This window comes from Pelodiscus sinensis, chromosome 10 (assembly GCF_049634645.1).
Source record: "Pelodiscus sinensis isolate JC-2024 chromosome 10, ASM4963464v1, whole genome shotgun sequence".
NCBI classification, from domain to species: Eukaryota; Metazoa; Chordata; order Testudines; family Trionychidae; genus Pelodiscus; species Pelodiscus sinensis.
In genome coordinates this window covers 47,449,022-47,468,775 of record NC_134720.1, presented here as the reverse complement: position 1 = coordinate 47,468,775, position 19,754 = coordinate 47,449,022, and the positions used below count along the sequence as shown (strand labels likewise).

At 43.2% G+C, this 19,754-nt stretch overlaps 1 protein-coding gene and 1 long non-coding RNA gene across 3 annotated transcripts in view; one reads left to right on the top strand and one right to left on the bottom strand.

The window, feature by feature from the left end:
- The window catches only part of LOC142830805 (uncharacterized), a 119,930-nt gene that overhangs the window by 79,698 nt on the left and 20,478 nt on the right, over window positions 1–19,754 (bottom strand). The window lies entirely within an intron of this gene.
- Window positions 1–19,754, top strand: part of LOC102454693 (uncharacterized) — a 45,052-nt gene that overhangs the window by 22,244 nt on the left and 3,054 nt on the right. For both annotated transcript variants that reach the window (XM_075938067.1, XM_075938066.1), the window contains exons 11-16: window positions 2,684–2,835; window positions 5,929–6,036; window positions 9,185–9,266; window positions 14,223–14,374; window positions 17,980–18,087; window positions 19,240–19,323. In XM_075938067.1, the coding sequence (XP_075794182.1) occupies window positions 2,684–2,835; window positions 5,929–6,036; window positions 9,185–9,266; window positions 14,223–14,374; window positions 17,980–18,087; window positions 19,240–19,323 (686 nt within the window). The remainder of the gene's footprint in view (window positions 1–2,683; window positions 2,836–5,928; window positions 6,037–9,184; window positions 9,267–14,222; window positions 14,375–17,979; window positions 18,088–19,239; window positions 19,324–19,754) is intronic.

Sequence of the window (19,754 nt, the reverse complement as noted above, 5' to 3'; positions counted from 1 at the left end):
ATTTTCTATCAGATGCATTTGTAGGGCAATGGTGACATCTAGCAGCCAGTAAGGTTAATGTGCATCCCTTGGTTAACTTAAGGAATGGATGCATTTGATTGCATTGTTTGGAGAGCTAAAAGTCTACCTTTAATTGAATGTGGAGGAGGACTAGGTTGGATATTAGGAAAAACTATTTCACTAAAGGTTGTACCTCCCTTAACTAGGAGTCCCTAGTCCGGCAACATCCGTGGCCCATGCTGGACCATGGATGTTCCTGGACTACAAAGCCCAGGAAAAGGGAGGCCTGGTGGCGGGGCAGGAGCACATTACAGGGCACTGACAAGCCAGTGTGTGTATGGGGAAGAAGGAAATGGGCAGCACAGCAGGGAGTTTTGGCCCCAGCAGTGGCCATGGAGCTCCAGCCCCAACAGCGGCCAGGGAACTCTGTTCCCAGCCCTCTGCCCCAGTCTTGGCTGTGCAGCTCCAGCCCTGGAGCCAGGCAACTGCTGAGCTCTGCCTCAACTGTGCAACTCCAGCTCCATCATCAGATGGCGGTGCCTTTATGGCCCCGGCTGTGCAGCTTCCATCGTGGAACCAGGTGGCTGAGGAGCTCTGCCCCAGCTGCAGAACTCCGGCAGTGGCGCTCTGCTCCGGCAGCAGCAGTTGTGAGCAGCATCTAGAGCACCCTGGGAGGTTGGGTCAGCAATGGGGACAGGCTGGAGCCCTAATCCAGTGCCAACACAAACCAGGAGGAGAAAGACCTTCCCTGGTCTGGCAAATCCCTTCATTCAGGACAAGTCAGGTCCCGAGGGTGCCAGACAAGCGAGGTCCAATCTATAAGAAAGTGGTGAAGCACTGGAGTGCGTTACCTAGGAAGGTGGCAGAATCTCCATCCCTAAAGGTTTTTAATTCCTGGCTCGACAAAGCCCTGGCTGGGATGATTTAGTTGGGACTGGTCCTGCTTTGGGCAGGGGGCTGGATTCGATGACCTCCTGAGGTCCCTTCCAGCCCTGGGATTTTACAAACATCATGGCTGTGTCTACACTGGGCCACTTATTCCGGAAAAGCGGCTGATTTTCCGGAATAAGCTGCGAGCTGTCTACACTGGCCCTTGAATTTCTGGAAAAGCAACGATGCTCTACTGTACAAAATCAGCCGCTATTCCGGAAAAACTATTCTGCTCCCGCTCGGGCATAAGTCCTTATTCCGGAACACTGTTCCAGAAAAGCGCCAGTGTAGACAGCCCAATAGTCTTTTCAGGAAAAAAGCCCCGATCGCGAAAATGGCGATCGGGGCTCTTTTCCGGAAAAACGCGTCTACATTGGCCACAGACGCTTTTCCGGAAAAAGGGCTTTTCCGGAAAAGCAGCCTGCCAATGTAGACGCTCCTTTTCCGGAAAACTGAAAACGGAATAGTATTCCGTTTTAAGCAGTTCCGGAAATTCATGCCAGTGTAGACACAGCCCATCAGTCCAGCATCGGAGGCACAGGTGAAGTTTTGCAAAAAAGTGTAGATGTTTTCCATTGCCTGCAAAAAGAGCTAAAATTGTAGATAAGGTCTCACTCACTTTTGAACAGGATGGGTGGGATGGTTTGTACGTTCTGGTTTGTGAGTGCACACTGAAAATAGAGTCAGCTACACTGACAGAAAGTAGGAATAGGGCAATTACTTAAAGAAGTCTTACTGCACTTTTATACCAGTGAGAGGAACATGTCCTATGATGCCTAGAGGAAGAGGTAAACAATCAGGTCAGTCTGGTGAAGGATTTCACAGCTCTGTCTCTACTTAGTGAGCTTTCACCAATGGAACTGTTCCACTTGTCCTTATGTAGATATTGGGTCAGATCCTTGGCTGGAGTAAATCTGGCTCACTGATTACACTTAAATTCCATTGAGATCTGATATTGTGTCACATCAGTTCTCAAGGTCACTGAATTACAAATTTAATTTATGCACTAAACTATGAAATTAATTTATGAAAATCCAACCCACGCTTACAAGGCAGGAAGCGGAGTTATTAAGATTAGTGGCAGGAAACAGAATTCGGAGACTCCTCCTTCCAGATTGCCCATTCAAATCTAGTCCAGCTTTGTGGTGCCTGGACGTTGATTCCACCTTGTAAGCGCTTGACAGCCATTGTGGGAGCAGTTCAGACAATGCAGCTAAGAGTATCAGGAGCTCCAAATTACAGTGGCTTACCTCCAAAGGTGCCAGTTGAAATGTTAATGTTGAGTTTTCCATTGCAGTATAGTGTGGAGCACAAACTGCTGCGCACTGGTTGTGAACTCTCTGGTAAAAACCACAATCTCCTAGGGAATCTCCCGGGCTGATAGATGACTTCCTCTCTTGCAAAGATGCATGCTGTATTTTTACATTAAAAGTAGAGAAGAGCCTGAAACAAAACCTTCAATCCTAAAACTCCTGAATTTGGGTGGGGTGAAGAGTTTGGCATCTGTACTCAGATCTGGATCCAGATTTTCAAAGGTGCCCCCTACAGCTATACTGAACTGAGCCCAGAAGCCAGACTCTGACCACCATAAATGTCAGGGGGGCTGGATCTGTGTTTTGTTGTCCCAGCTCTTTGCCAATTAAAAGAAGTGAGGATATTTCCTCCTCAAACTCTCTCTCTTGTTCACAAAAAAAATCAGAAGGCTGTTATACTAAGCAAAAAGCTGAATTTTTGGTTGGTTTGTTGTTTTCAGGAAAACGTGTGTTAGTTGGAGCCTTTCAACCTATACAAGTAGATGACACGGAACTTTCACATGTTGTGAGACGTGCTATTGAGATCTTTAACAATCAGAGTAACCACTCTTCTCTTTATGAAGTGGGTCAAATAATAAAGGCTGCCACGCAGGTTTGTATAGCAGGCATTTTTTTGCGTATTTATTAAAATAAGATACTTTGGTTATTTATATCTATCTACCTGCAAGCAGTAAGTTCCATTTTACAGTAGTAACATATGTGATATAAAAATAACACTTAATTCCTACAAAAAGCCTAAATGCCTGGTTTTCAGTGGTTGTACCACTGGCTTCTGAATTGCTACTGCATGTAGTTTGTCCTTGTCTTCAATTTCACTGAGTAGCACTGGTTCAGCTGCACACATTACCAGGAGAGCCGACAGCCACAGAAGGCCGATAGGCAGGGTAGAGTGGGTATGGCTCTGTGCTCTTATAAGGGATGGGGCCTCGAGCAGAAGGGGTGGGGAAGGAGCAGCCAGGAGCACCACCTGTAACACACCATGCAGCCCCCCACCCACTGAAAATCGGCAGCAGCCAGGAGTCCCAGGCTCTTTAAAATCGCTAGGGCCTAGGATAATTCTCCCCCTTTGCCTGACCCATTCTACTTCCTGTCACCCAGCCTGTGCATTGCCAACATTTATTGTCAGCAACTGGTATTGTTTGTGGTTTAAAGAAGGCTAATGAAGAAAGCGGTTCAGAAAAATAAAAGGCCTACACTCCACCTGTGAGATAGAAATGGATTTTGCATTTTGGTCTTCAGATGGAATTTTGTGCATACACGTTAAGCCTCTCTAATCCAGCCCTCTTGGGACCTGTCCGGATGATGGAGTTGGATGACGCATGTTTTTGGACCGGAGAGCTCTGGACTAGAGAGGTTCAACTTGTACAAGGAATACACCTTCAAATCCCCCAGATTCCATGCCAGTTTCTATTCCATGAAAAGGCTACATAGCTGTGCGAGCGACTCAGCTTAGGCATTGGTATGACAGAGCTCATAGACATGTTTCTGGTTTGATTTTAAGTATTATATAACTTGATGCAAGCTATGTATCCTTTTCCTGTGCATATTTGTGTTCATTTATCTGTGTGTTCTTCCCCAAGTCAGTTTGAGCAAGTGTTTAACTTCCTCAAAATATCATGAGGCAAATCAATTGTATTAAGAAACCAATTTCCACCCTCCATTTGTTAATTCCATCGGTCACCTTAGCCACAAGACATATTCCTTACTCCAAGGGGGCTATGTTGTACCTGCTGGAGAGGAGATTGCCACACCATCTATGGACTCTGAATGGCCTTTTGTGTCCGACTAGAATAAACTAGTCAAAGGATTTTATTGGGGTGGACTAGGAAGAAATACAATGCATTCTTATGTTGATTCAGCATCTCTATCACTTCTGCATATGGGGATTGATCCAAAGCCCACTGAAGTCAATGGGATAGTGTCCATGGTGATGCAGCAAGGATAAGGCTACCCTGCTCTTCCAAAAGTTGGGAGCAGTAGCCACAAGCAGTGAGCTGCATCCTTACATCTTGGCTACGTCTAGACTGGCATGATTTTCCAGAAATGCTTTTAACGGAAAAGTTTTCCGTTAAAAGCATTTTCGGAAAAGAGCGTCTAGATTGGCACGGACGCTTTTCCGCAAAAACACTGACAATCTTACATGAGATCATCAGTGCTTTCGTGGAAATTCAAGCAGCCAGTATAGACAGCTGGCAAGTTTTTCCGGAAAAGCGGCTGATTTTCTGGAAAAACTGGCCAGTCTAGAAACAGCCCTTGAGTCCAGGTCAGAGGATGGATTTGGGATTCACTTGGAATTCATGTGAATTAGGTACACCTAAAGGTATCACCTTTAAAGCAGATATTATTCAAAAGTCCCATTTCACAAACAAGAAAGTGATGAAAACCCTGAACAAGACAGAAGTCAGAAAATGCCCAAGGCAGACACAATTCCTCGTAACAATAACTGCAGCACACCTGGTAATAAATGACACCTACACCTCAAAGTAGTATTATGTGATGTGCGATACCTAGGAACATAGCAATTGCACCACCAGACCAGAACCCTCTAGCCATGTAGCCAGTACCAGATACTTCAAATTAAGATGTAGGAAACCCTGCACTGTGACGTTGGGACAGAAGAGGTTGGAATCTGAACCTGAATCTGGTTACCAATTTCACGGCTCATCTCTGTGACTCAGGCTATGTCTACACTGTGGAGGTTTTTTGGGAAAATGGCTGTTTTTCTGAAAAAAACTTTATTTACGTTCACACTGCAATCGCGTTCTTTTGAAAAAAAATCGAAACAACAGAGGGGTTTTTCTGACATTGGTAAACATCTTTCTACAAGGAAGAAGCCTTTTTGTGAAAGAGCTCTTTTGGAAAAAGGCGTGTGTGAACGGGGAAGAGAGAATTCTTCTGAAAGAAGAAGAGGAAAAAGCACAGGTGCCCTGGTGGCAACTCTGTCCTTAGCAATCAGAGCTTAAATGAGAGATAGCATCCATTCAGTGTGAACGCTATCTTTCGAAAAGGCAGATCGCTTTTTCATTGCGCTTTTGCTGTGTGGACACACTCTTTTGGAAGAAGCTTTTTTGGAAGATAATGCAGGACAATGTAGCACTTTAAAGACTAACAGGATGGTTTATTAGATGATGAGCTTTCGTGGGCCAGACCCACTTCCTCAGATCAAATAGTGGAAGAAAGTAGTCACAACCATATATACCAAAGGATACAATTTTAAAAAATGAACAAATATGAAAAGGACAAATCACATTGCAGAACAGAAGGAGGATGCGGGGGGGTGGGAAGGGGGAGGAAGGAAGGTAAGTGTCTGTGAATTGCTGATATTAAAGGTAGGGAGAGTGGGATGTTTGTGAGTTAATGGTATTACAGGTGATAATTGGGGAAACTGTCTTGGTAATGGGTGAGAAAGTTCAAAGACTTGTTAAGTCCTTGATCTCTTTCAGAAAAGCTTCTTCCAAAAGAAGCCTGCAGTCTAGACATAGTCACAGTTTATCTGTCTGTAAAATGAGAATTATATTTTCCTGCTGCACTGGGCAGTTGTGTGCCTGAATGGCAGCTGAGCAATTTGAAACACTTATATTGGAAGTCATTACAGATGTGCAGTGTTATCTTATATTTTATGTGGTGATTTTAATCATTTTTCTTTTAAATATATATTGAATTATTTCCTAAATATTTGTTCCAGGTGGTGGCTGGACGGAATTATGCATTTGAGTATGAAATCAAGGAGACTAATTGCTCCAAGCATCATTTTCCTAAGTTAAGACCTGAGTGCAAACCCATTCCTGGAGGTGTAAGTGATATTCACATCCAGTTTATCAAAACTTCTTATGTTGGTAATTAATTACTGAGATTCTGATTCAGGAAAGTACTTAAGCACCTGCCTGACTTAAGGTATTTGTACACTGCAGTAAAGCACCTGTGGCTGGTCTGTGTCCGCTGACTCAGGCTCATGAAGCTTGAACGGACTGCTGTAAAAATACAGCCTAATTGTCTAGACTTTGGCTGGGTTCCAGAGCCCAGACGCCACTCCAAGCCCAATGTCTACCCTGCAATTCTATTGCCCTGTATGCAGTCTAAACTAGGGTGTGTCTAAACTACATGGTTCCATTGATGGAGCCATGTAGATTAGGCAGGATGGCAAAGGGAAATGAAGCGGCGATTTAAATAATTTTAATTTAAATCAAAATGGCCGTCGCGCTGCATCGATCAGCTGATTGTCGGCACAGGGCGGCAGTCTAGACGGGGATCTGCCAACCCCAGAACCCTTCATCGGCAGATCCTTTATGGCTCGTGAAATGAGGCTTACAGGGTCTGCCGATGAAGGGTTCTGGGGTCGGCCGATCCCCATCTAGACTGCCACACTGTGCCAACAATCAGCTGATCGGCGCAGCGCGGTGGCCATTTTGATTTAAATGAAGCGGCAATTATTTAAATCACCACTTCATTTCCCTTTTTCAAGTACACTAATCTACATGGCTCCGTCGATGGAGCCATGTAGTTTAGACGTACCCTCAGAGACTACAACTACACTACTGTACAACAGAAAATTGACTTAAGCTATGCAAATCTAGTTATGTAATTAACATAGCTAGAGTCGATATACCTTCAGTAAGTTACCACGGACTCTACACTGCGAGAGGGTGACGAGTAATTCTCCTGTTGACTTCCTTTGCTTTTCTTATCCAAGGAAGAGTAATAGGGTCAATAAGAGAGTGATCTGTGTTGGATTTGGCAGGTCTTAATTAGACCCGCTAAATCAACAGCTAGTGGAACAATGTCAGAGAATCAATTTGAGCTGTAATGTAGATATAGCCTGGCCCTGCAAGTTCAAGTCAGCTGACATAACTCAGCCATGCCCATTTTACTGCTGTGTAGCCATACCCTTAATGTTAATAGAATTTAGCACAGGCTTAAAGTTAAACGTGCTTAAATGTTATGCTCCTTAGGAGTGGATTTAAGCACAATGTTGAAGTCTTTTGCTAAATTAAAGCCTACAAAGGCCATGGCTCTGAAATATTTGCAAATGCCCATTTAGAGCCAGTCTCATCAAAAATAAGAATGGCCATACTGGGTCAGACCAAAGATCCATCTAGCCCAATATCCTGTCTTCCAACAGCAGCCAGTGCAGATGCCCCACAGTGAATGAACAGAACAGGTAATCATCAAGTGATCCCTTTCCTGTCATCCACTTCCAGCCTGACAAACAGAGGCTAATAGCCATTGATGGACCTAACCTCCAGGAATTTACCTAATTCTTTTCTGAACCCTGTTAAAGTCCTGGTCTTCACAACATCCTCTGGCAAAGAGTTCCACAGTGTGCTGTGTGAAGAAAAACTTTTGTTTGTTTTAAACCTGTTACCTATTAATTTCATTTGGTGACCCCTAGTTCTTATGTTATGGGAACAAGTAAATAACTTTTCTTTATTCACTTATTTCACACCCATCATGGTTTTATAGACCTCTCTCATGTCTCCCTTAGGGTATGTCTATGCTGCATAGCTATTTCAAAATAAGCTATTCCAGAATAGTTATTCTGAAATAGCTTATTTTGAAATAGAACGTCTACACTGCAGAGAAGCCTCAAAATTAGTCAGAGGAAGGCTTCCCTAATGTATATGTGCTATCTTGATTCAGAGCCCCAGGAGACATTGGGAAGGAATGACAAAATGGCCCTGGTGAAGGGCTATTTCTAAATAGCTGCATTGGAGTGTCTACACATGACTTATTTCAAAATAGCTATTTTGGAATAGGGGTTATTCCTCGACAATGAGGTTTACAGATTTCAGAATAAGCTGTCTGTCATTTCAAAATTATTTTGAAATAATGGAATGGCTGTGTAGACATTCACATTGTTATTTCAAAATAACACTAGTTATCTTGATGTAATGGTGTATTGTAGACTAAGGATGTTAAGTTGCAGTTAATTGACTAGTCAAGTAGTCAATGGAATTTCCATTGACTACTTGACAGGCACTTCCGCATTCTTCCTTTGAAATGTACAAGAGCCCCCACTGGGACTCTCGTACATTTTAAAGGAGGAACATGGAACTCCATGTGCAGCCCAGGGCCAGCGGGAATGCCTGCTTTGAAATATACAAGAATCGCCAGCAGGGGCTCTTGTGCATTTCGAAGCGGAAGTGCCGTCATGGAGCCTGGGGCCAGTGGGGAACTCAGAGTCTGCTGCTGACCCGAGCTCCATGCGGCACTGCTGGTTTGAAATGCCACACAGAGCCTGGTGTCCAGCTGACCTCGGGTTTCGCACAGCATTTCAGTGGAACCCAGGATGAGCTGGGTAGTCCCCAGCTGACCTCGGGTTCAGCATGGCACTTCCCCAGAACCCAGGGTCATCTGGGGAGTCCCAAGCTGACCCCGGTCTCCACGGTGCTGCCCCTTTGAAACACCAAGGGGGTTGCAGAGTGTGAATCTTGGGTTAGCACTGTTTGTGTGTGGTCAGAAGGAAGGGAAGGCTTGAGCCTGAGTTTAAACCCTGGACTTATACTGTAGTGCAGACATCCCCCAAGAGTATGATTCTGTACTTATTAAACATTCTAAGTTCCCATTCAAGTCAAAGGGAGTCAAGGGAGTTGTTCAGTACCTTTCAAGACAAAGATGAAAGCAGCCCCATTAATCTTTCATCAATATCTATCTATAAAGGCCTCTTCCATTTTCTCTGGTGGATTTCCCAGGGTCATCTTTTCTCCTGATCAGAAATCACTGGACTTGCTTTTGAAGGTGCATTCAGATCAGTGTAGATCAGGAGAAAATTCTCTGGAGACAATGGAGACTGATCAGTGTACAAGACACCACAAATTGACCTCTCATCTCTCTCTGCATGACCCAGTGTTTGTTTGCTATGAAGGAGGCCATCAGGACATTTACAAATATGCTCACTGAGTATTTCTAAGAGAAAATTAAGAGGTTTTTTTCTCCCAACCCAGCATATCGGTCGCTGTGGAGCCAAGATATATGTGGATCTCAGTAACACAATTGCAAATGTTGCACAGAAATGCCAGTTTATAGGTACGTGGTGATCATGTGTCAGCTGAAAACTGCTAATGGTTTACTACAATTGCAGATAGTTGTACAATAAAAATGCCAAGGGACTAAAAAAAAAAACATGGGAGGGGGAAAGCAAATCTGCTCGTACAGCAAAACAATAAGGCTTCTGCCCCCCTATAATGGAAATTTAACAAATAATCTTCTCATTTCCTACAAAGTATTGAAAATCCAGGGGGAAATTCTCTTCTCTGATCTTTACATTCCCAAAATTCTATGATATGTGAAGCAGGCCTCTAAACCCTGAATGGGGTCTGCAGGGTTAAATGCAAGAGCAATCCCACCATGAAGATCAGTAGCACAGCTCAGAGAGTATAATTGTCCCCCTAAGCTTTATTTCATTTTTATTTATTTATTTCTAGGGGCTACATCAGCTCTTCTAAATATTTCCCTAGTTTACAGCAAGCTACCTAAAAATCATTACTGACGTGGGTACAAAGTGAAAATGTATACAATGACTTGTTTATACTTCTGTCATAGATGGTTGATAAGCCCTCAGCCCCACCTCTAGCCCTGCCCCTTTTGCTAAGGCTCCACCCACAATGGGAGTCAAGCTGCTCTCCTGTCCCCCACCAATGGGTTCAACCCCTTGCAGCATAAGGAGGGGAGAAGTGCCCCAAACTTCCCAGCTCAGAGCACAGGGAGGGTGAATGGCACAAGACCTCAGCCTCCCCAGCCCCAGAGAATAAGGAGGGCAGGTGGCACACAGCTTCAGCATCCTGGGGCTGGCACACCAGGAAGAGAGGAGAGCATGCAGCCCCAGCCTCCTCAGTCCTGGAGCACAGGGAAGGCAGAAGGCACACCACAAGGGCACCATTTCAAGTGCATGGTGGGGGAGGCCGCAAAAACTGTGCACTCTGGGACGCAGCTAGCTTTTCATCCCATTCATTCCCCAGATGCTAAGGGTGTGAGGGGAAGTGCTTGCATACTGTGCAGTCCTCTCACCACACTTGTATTTTTAAGTCTGATTTGATAAGCAAGTAGTTTTTAAGTGAGGTGAAACTGGAGTGCGCAAGACAAATCAGACTCCTGCCAGGAGTGAAGTAATCTGAAAAGATTGAGAACTACTGATTTAAAGAACTTTCACCAAGAACTCCACATTCACAACTGGGTTTTGTATGTGCATCACCTCCTTAGATTAAAGAGCCAGAGCCACTTACAGCTTGTCAACTGGACTCAAGAATTCAGCTAGTGCAGGGGAGGGCAAATGACAGCCTGTGGGCCTCATCCAGCCCATCAGCTATTTTAATCTGGCCCTCAAGATCCCATGGGAAACAAGGTCTGGGGTTTGCCTTCTTCACACATGGCATGACTCTGTGGAGCTCCTAGAAGCATGCCCCGCCTTCCAGTTCCTGCATGAAAGGGAAACCAGAAGGGTCCATGCAATTCTCCTGCCCGAAGAAGCTGTTGTGAGAGCTGCTAGGGCAGCACTGGCAGATGAGGGGGAGGGGAGGGAGAGGTGGGCAGCACACAGAGTTGCTTGGCCACACCTCCACCTAGGAACCCACTAGGAGGAGGACTTGCCACTGCTTCTGGGAGCTGCTTGAGGTAAGCACAGGACAGAGCCGGTGCCCCTGAGACTCACCCTGCATCCCAACCCCCTGACATAGCCCTGATCCCACTCCTGCTCCCTGAACCCCTCTGTCCCATCCAGAGCACCCTTCTGCACCCCAGGTTCCTCATCCCCAGCCTCACTCCAGTGCCCACACACCCAGCCAGACCCCTCAGTCCTTCCCACACCCTAACCCCAATTTTGTGAGCATTTATGGCTCTCTATACAATTTCCATACTATGTGTAACCATTGGGCCAAAAGATTTGCCCACCCCTGATCTAGTGGTATCGCTGCTTTTATTTCTTGTTACATCACTGTCACCGTTCTACTCTTGCATTTAATAACACAGAAACTTAGTTTCTTTTCAGGGTTACTTACCCCACTTACACCTCATTCATTATTACCCAGCACCATACCCCTAACAAGAGCATTTTCATAGAATCATAGAATCATAGGACTGGAAGGGACCTCGAGAGGTCATCGAGTCCAGCCCCCCGCCCTCAAGGCAGGATCAAGCTCCGTCTACACCATCCCTGACAGATGTCTATCTAACCTGTTCTTAAATATCTCCAGAGAGGGAGATTCCACCACCTCCCTTGGCAATTTATTCCAATATTTGACCACCCTGACAGTTAGGAATTTTTTCCTAATGTCCAATCTAAACCTCCCCTGCTGCACTTTAAGCCCATTACTCCTTGTCCTGTCCTCAGAAACCAAGAGGAACAAATTTTCTCCTTCCTCCTTGTGACACCCTTTTAGATATTTGAAAGCCGCTATCATGTCCCCCCTTAATCTTCTTTTTTCCAAACTAAACAAGCCCAGTTCATGAAGCCTGGCTTCATAGGTCATGTTCTCTAAACCTTTAATCATTCTTGTCGCTCTTTTCTGTACCCTTTCCAATTTCTCCACATCTTTCTTGAAATGTGGCGCCCAGAACTGGACACAGTACTCCAGCTGAGGCCTAACTAGTGCAGAGTAGAGCGGCAGAATGACTTCACGAGTTTTGCTTACAACACACCTGTTAATACAACCTAGAATCATATTTGCTTTTTTTGCAACAGCATCACACTGTTGACTCATATTCAACTTGTGGTCCACTATGACCCCTAGATCCCTTTCTGCCATGCTCCTTCCTAGACAGTCGCTTCCCATCTTGTATGTATGGAACTGATTGTTCCTTCCTAAGTGGAGCACTTTGCATTTCTCTCTATTAAACCTCATCCTGTTTACCTCCGACCATTTCTCTAACTTGCTAAGGTCATTCTGAATTATGTCCCTATCCTCCAAAGAAGTCGCAACCCCACCCAGTTTGGTATCATCTGCAAACTTAATAAGCGTACTCTCTATCCCAATATCTACATCATTGATGAAGATATTGAACAGTATGGGTCCCAAAACAGACCCTTGAGGAACTCCACTTGTTATCCCTTTCCAGCAGGATTTAGAACCGTTAACAACCACTCTCTGACTATGGTTATCCAGCCAATTATGCACCCACCTTATCGTGGCCCTATCTAAGTTATATTTGCCTAGTTTATCAATAAGAATATCATGCGAGACCGTATCAAATGCCTTACTAAAGTCTAGGTATATGACATCCACCGCTTCTCCCTTATCCACAAGGCTCGTTATCTTATCAAAGAAAGCTATCAGATTAGTTTGGCATGACTTGTTCTTCACAAACCCATGCTGGCTATTCCCTATCACTTTATTACCTTCCAAGTGTTTGCATATGATTTCCTTAATTACCTGCTCCATTATCTTCCCTGGGACAGACGTTAAACTGACCGGTCTATAGTTTCCTGGGTTGTTCTTATTCCCCTTTTTATAGATGGGCACAATATTTGCCCTTTTCCAGTCTTCTGGAATCTCCCCTGTCTGCCATGATTTTTCAAAGATCATAGCTAAAGGCTCAGATACCTCCTCTATCAGCTCCTTGAGTATCCTGGGATGCATTTCATCAGGACCTGGTGACTTGCTGACATCTAACTTTCCTAAGTGATTTTTAACTTGTTCTTTGTGTATCCTATCTTCTAAACTTACCCTCTCTCTGCTTGTATTCACTACGTTAGGCACACCTCCAGACTTCTCGGTGAAGACCGAAACAAAGAAGTCATTGAGCATCTCCGCCATTTCCAAGTTTCCTGTTACTGCTTCTCCCTCCTCACTAAGCAGTGGGCCTACCCTGTCCTTGGTCTTCCTCTTGCTTTTAATGTATTTATAAAAGGTCTTCTTGTTTCCCTTTATGCCTGTAGCTAATTTGATCTCATTTTGTGCCTTTGCCTTTCTAATCTTGCCCCTGCATTCCCGTGTTGCTTGCCTATATTCATCCTTTGTTATTTGTCCTAATTTCCATTTTTTATGAGACTCCTTTTTTATTTTGAGATCGTGCAAGATCTCCTTGTTAAGCCAATGTGGTCTTTTGCCATATTTTCTATCTTTCCTACACAGCGGAATTGTTTGCTTTTGGGCCCTTAACAACGTCCCTTTGAAATACTTCCAACTCTCCTCAGTTGTTTTTCCCTTCAGTCTTGCTTCCCATGGGACCTTACCTACAAGTTCTCTGAGCTTATCAAAATCTGCCTTCCTGAAATCCATTACCTCAATTGTGCTGGTCTCCCTTCTACCTTTCCTTAAGATCATGAACTCTATTATTTCGTGATCACTGTTCCCTATACTGTCTTCCACTTTCAAGTTCTCAACTAGTTCCTCCCTATTTGTTAAAACCAAATCCAGAACAGCTTCTCCTCTGGTAGCTTTTTTTTTTTTTTTTTTTTTTTTGTTTACTGTCCTTTCTTTCTAGTCTTCTGTTGGGACACAGTCTGTTACTGTTCCAAGATTTTAGTTCTCCAGGTACAGGGTCATTTAGTTCTTCAGGTACAGGGTCATATGTAGCATGTGCTGCTTTCTCATCCATACATAGACTTGCTTTTCTTCAAGGAATGGTTATATAATTCATCAAAATAGAATCACTCATTGCACAGAGTGTGCACACATAGATCTCAGAGATGAAGGGAGCCTCCTGTTTCCTCTAGTCCAGCCCATCACAAAAGTGCAGCTGTTTCTTCTACAGCAGCCACTTGCCACCTTCCATTTGTACTCTCATTTCTATGAGGAGCATAGTATTCATCAAATGCCCTGTTTATGCCCAGGCATCTAAATTCTGCTTTTTTCCTATGCACATCATTGATAGGACAACACAGACATCTACCAAATCAAATCTCAAAATATTCTGGGTCCCACCTAGCAGAGTCAAATCTAGGCAGTCCTGACAGAAGTGCATTTCTGCCTCAGTGGTTGACCTGAGCCCAATGCACAGTGAATCTTTTGTTTCTTCAATTTACTTGAACGCTGGTATTTCTTTCAGGCATTCCTGTTTGTGCTGGCTGTCCAGTTCCCATCCCAGCTGACAGTAAGAACTTGGAGGAACCACTGAACGCTGCTGTGGAGAAGTATAACGCAGAGTGCAGTGATGACTTCTATTATAAAGTTGAAGCACTATTACATGCCACAGTGCAGGTTGGAATTCTTCTTTCCTCTTCATGTGCAGTTTTATTTATGACCACCTCTCCATATTTAATAGAGATGAGCCAAGATATAACGATGCTAAGGGTCAGGGCTGAAGCATAGTTAAGGTTTAGATTTGAGTCTGAAAACTTGGGAGCTGGTCTTTCTACCCCAATGTTTATACCACTTTGATCACACTGAAAGCACATTCTTACAAATTTCAGTCATCCAAAAGGATATTTTTTTAAAAAACTCCTTCAATGTATATTTTGTCTGACCTGGACCCAAAACAATAGGGCAGGTTTCAGATTCAGGACTCTGATGTCTGTTATACCCTCCTCTTTACCAAGTCCTTTGGCATCATTTCATACGACATAAGAAGTAGAAAAGATCTATGAGTTAGAGTTAGATCACAGAATCACAGAATATAAGCACTGGAAGGGACCTCGAGAGGTCATCGAGTTCAGTCCTCTGCCCTCATGGCAGGACTAGTCTAGTACTGTCTAGACTCTAGACCATCCCTGATAGACATTTATCTAACCTACTCTTAAATATCTCCACAGATGGAGATTCCACAACCTTCCTGGACAATTTATTCCAGTATTTAACCACCCTAGCCCATCCTCCAGGCCAGCATTCTATACCAGTATTTTCCTTTGTCTATCCTACAGCAGTTTTAAAAATCCCAAGCAATGGAGTGCTCAGTATTTTCCTTGGGAATCTGTTAACCTACATGCTGAGTAACTCTCGAGGGTAACTCTGCTCAAATTCAGTGGAATTATTCCTGATTTACAGCAATGTAACTCAGCATAGAATTTGGTTCCCTGAATATTACTTATCTGTTAACCAACATTGCCAACTATATAAATAAACTAAAAGACTTATCCGGCATTGCCCGGATTCTACAGAATAGGGGGCTGGCAATGTAGGGGTGCAGAACTCAGGCAGGGCTTTGGAGATATGGGGGGAGAACAGGGCATGAAGCTGGGAGCTTGAGTGTGTGTGAGAGTGAGGGGTGGGAGCTAAGGAGATATTTGGGGGGGTGTCCCATCCAGCAGGGCCTTCTCTCCCCTCCAGTTACCAGGGGCCTTTTCTCCCCCTCCCCTTCTCCATCCTCCCCAGCCACAAAGGGCCTTTTCTCCTCCATCCTCTCCCCGCAGTGCTGCAGTCAAGAACTTGGGTTAGAGACTACTTATCCAGTCTGTTGGCAAGCAAGATGGCAGAGCCCCAACACTAGTGGCCACTCTCTTGGTAGTACGGCTGCCCCCAGAGTCCACTGAGCAATAGCTCTCCCCTGCAAGCTGGCTGCCTCCAGGGGCCACTCTCAGTATCATGTCCCTCCTCTCTGTGCTCCTCTCTTTCCATGTAATGGAAAACACTCCCATTCCTAGCACTTCCCATTTTCCTGGAACAACCAAACTGATCTTACTTTAAGTTACAACGAGAGGAAGGTGCATATCAAATTTGGTGGTCCACGCTCTTGCCATTAAAGTCCTAGTTCTTGTCATTCAGAACAGACAGGCTCACAGACAGAGGCACAAATATATAATAACCATTTCACAGTCTAACAAATCTTCCTATCTGGAAATACTTGATAAACGACTTAAAATTTCTTGTTCTGAGTCTCATCTCCTTACCTCTTAACCATCCTAAACAATCTCTCTCCTGCCTTCTGTTTACCCATAAAAATATTTATAGGCAGTTATTTCAGTAGAGAGAGCTTCATTATTAGGTACTCATTACTGAAGCTTTAAGTTAGCAAATGCTGCTTTGTCCATGGGAAGATATACTTAAAATCCTTGCTGATTATAATAATTTTCAAGGTAAAAATATCTGCCTAACTGGGAAAAATACAAATTAGTTTATATATGGTATATTTTAAAAACATGACTATCCTCATTTTCACTGCTTCACCAAAAATATCAGCTTCTAACCTACCATGGGATGGTCCGAAAGGCCTTTATCCACACTCTCCACATGGACATTGATCTGTTCTATGGTACGTCTACACTGAAACACTATTTTGAATAATTAGCGCTATTCTGAAATAACTTAGTCTGCGTCTACACAGCAGGCAGTTATTTTGAAATTGCGTCAAAATACTGTCAAGCTAGAGGACTTCTTACTCCAATTCCTATAACCCTAACTGTACGAGGAATAAGGGAAGTCAGAGGAACAGTGCTCTATTTCAAAATAAGTGCTATGTGGATGCTTCCAATTTCAAAATAACCTATTTTGAAATATGATACGCAATTCACGTAGCTCAATTTCCGTAGTTTATTTTGAGTTAAGCCCTTCAGTGTAGATACACTCCTAGTCTAACTTAAATCATTTACCTCAGTGGGCTCTGGATTAGGTCCTAAGACTCATTTATTCTGTGAAGCCAACAAAAAATTAGCCAACTAATCGATTTGTTATATAATATCACAATATAAAAAATATTTCTAGCCTATCCTGGCAGGCGCTACTTCGCAGAGTAATCTTATTGATCTTACCTGTGCTTCCTTCTTTAACTCTGTTCCTATTGTCTAGAAACTCCCTTCTTAAATCATGAGTGAAATTAGGAGAGCTTGAACCTCTTTAGTCCAGCACCCTACAGGCCTGACTGGTGCCAAACCAAAGAATTTGAAAACAAGTATTCCTGTGACACATTAAGGACTAGTACAAATATATAGTATCATAAGCTTTTGTGGGTAAAACCCACTTCATTTGCTGAACCACGAGAGGTCAATATGGTCCAGCAGCATTACCAACACTTCCACTGCTCACTGGGCTCTTAGAGGATGTTAAGGTACAAATTAGAACTAAATAGCAGCACAGAACATTGAGAGCCCGGACTAATGGTTGTAAACAAACTTTATGGGACTGCAGGAAACTTGGCCACACCCATAATTTGGGAACATCCAGCTAACTAAAATCATGCCACCCCCATATGTTCCTGGACCAGGGAGTGCCAGATTAAAGAGGCTCCAACTGCATATGGACAGTTTTAGGGAAGAAAACAGGGATGAAATCAGAGGCAAACTCCCATAGACTTCAGTCAAACCAGAATTTCATCCTTTGTCTGTTGTTTCTGTTGTGAGGTATCTACCTCCCTTTTGGGTATGATTAAAAAAGATTATATAATAACAAGAACATGAACAATCAACTTTCCCAGGAACATTAATGAATTGTTACAGTTTAGTTCTTTCATGTGCTTGACAAATAGTTTGTTTTTCACTGCAGTTGTATTTATCAGACTCTTCATTTTACCTCATCCAACTTCCCTTTCCTTATATTTGGTTCACTACAATGGTGCCTCGGAATGATTTCTTTCATTAGTAAGGATATTACTGCAGTCACGCAGTAAAACAAAGTCAAAATTGTGAATCTCAGATTTTTTCACCTGCTAGTTTCCTCCAATGTCAATGCTGTGATGCTTTTGAGAGGTGGAATGGGAGTAAATAATATAGGTTAATTAGAAATGTATATTGATTGTCTCTTTCACTGTCAAAGGGGTCTGTTTTTATGCTCACATCCTTGGTGGGATGGTTAAGTTTTTAGAGCACTGTGTTATCTGTGAAACTGCTGCAATAAAAACACTTTTAATGAGGACAATTTTCTTCATGATTTTTCAGGTGGTTGCTGGAGAAAAATTTGATATAACATTTAAAATGAGGAAGACAAACTGCTCGAAGACAAATGTCAAAAAAATGAATGAATATTGTGCGGCTACAATAGACAGTGTAAGTGATTGGAATGCTGCAGACCACCACAATGGCTCTCCGTTAAGCCAACTGAACTGCACCAGAAATGACTATGTTGTTAAAAAAACAATCCCAACAAAACAAAAATAGCCACCACCATACCAGCAACCCAGGTTTGGTGTTTTTATTAAATAACTTCAAATGGTCGTTGATGCCAATAGCAAGCCAAATTAGTAAAGGCTAGTTATTCCTCAATAAACGGAGGGATTTTTCTCTCTCAGCATTATCTTTACCTTTATCGTTAGTTCTGTGTGTGACCCAGGATATTGCTAAAGGACAGCAGAAAGAGTTGCTTTGGTCAACTCACACCAACTGCGCAATCCATTTGATTAATGCAAAGCTATTGGAATAATTTTGACCATTTCATGGGTGGTTGATCAAAAAGGAAAGGGGGTGAAATGGTACCAGGGTGTGGGCAGGGTGATGTCGCTGAAGTGACGTTCTGCTATGGTGAGGGGCTGGCATACTTGGGGCAAAGGGACATATTGCCAGTCGGGTGCTGCTAGGGCTGACTACAGGGTTAGTGCGTGTGGAATAAACACTCAAGAAATGGGAGGGAAATGCCTGATATTTGTAGCAGAGTGGTGGTGGGTGGGTTGCTCCCCACACACACACTCCACCTGCTCATATCTGGGGGTTGAAAAATACTACAGCAAGAGACCGTAAATTCAGTTCCACCAAGGCACCCAGTAACAATGGCCACTTCAGAAACGTTTGACCTTAACCTTTCTGTTCTTCAGTTTCCCCATCTTAAATAATGATAATGAGATCAGCGTTTACCTATCCCTCTAGAGTGTTGTGTTAACTAGCTAATGCTTGTAAAGTACTTTGGAAATGAAATGTGCTGAGAATTAGTGTTATGAGTTAAATTGTGATATTCATGCCAGCTTGCTAAAGCTAAATAGAACTAAGTGATTATATGATTCCAATATAAGAATCTACAAAGGTAAGGTAGATGGATTCTACAATGTTCACATAAAGCTTCAAAAATAATAAGATGTTTACAAGGGTTATTAAAATTGTACATCCTTATTTATATACAAGTCTATTTCCATGTTTGTGGCATATTTTTTTTGTTTTAAGAGCCTAAGCTGGCTTCGATTGATTGATTGATCGCTTGATTGTTGACAGGACACTTTGCTATGCAGAGCACAAGTTATTGTGGTGCCATGGACAAACACAATACAGCCTAGGGTCAACTGTATCAAAAAGAAGGTATGAATTCTCAATACATATATTATTACACTTCAGACTACTTACAACTTTTTACACAAAATTTGTAATGGGGAAATATTTGTAACCCTTTATCCAGTGTTTCTTAAACTGTGTTCCGTGGCTCTCGGAGGTGTGCCATGGAGAACAACAGATTTCAAAACTGCCGCCCTTAAAAGGACAAGCGACTTTTTTTTCCCCCCTCAATAACTTTCCCCCCCAACCTTTTTTTCCCCCCCTCTCAATAGCTTTTCCCCGACCTCTTTTTTCTTCCCCCTCAACAAAAAGGCCTTGGTAATCCTCATAAAATAAAATATTGTTTGGTGTTCCTCTGTCTTAAAAAGTTTAAGAAACACTGACTTATCCATCTCCCAAAACGTCCACTTCTCACATTAGCTCAATAGCCTGTATTTTTTTTAAAAAGGGCAATGGTC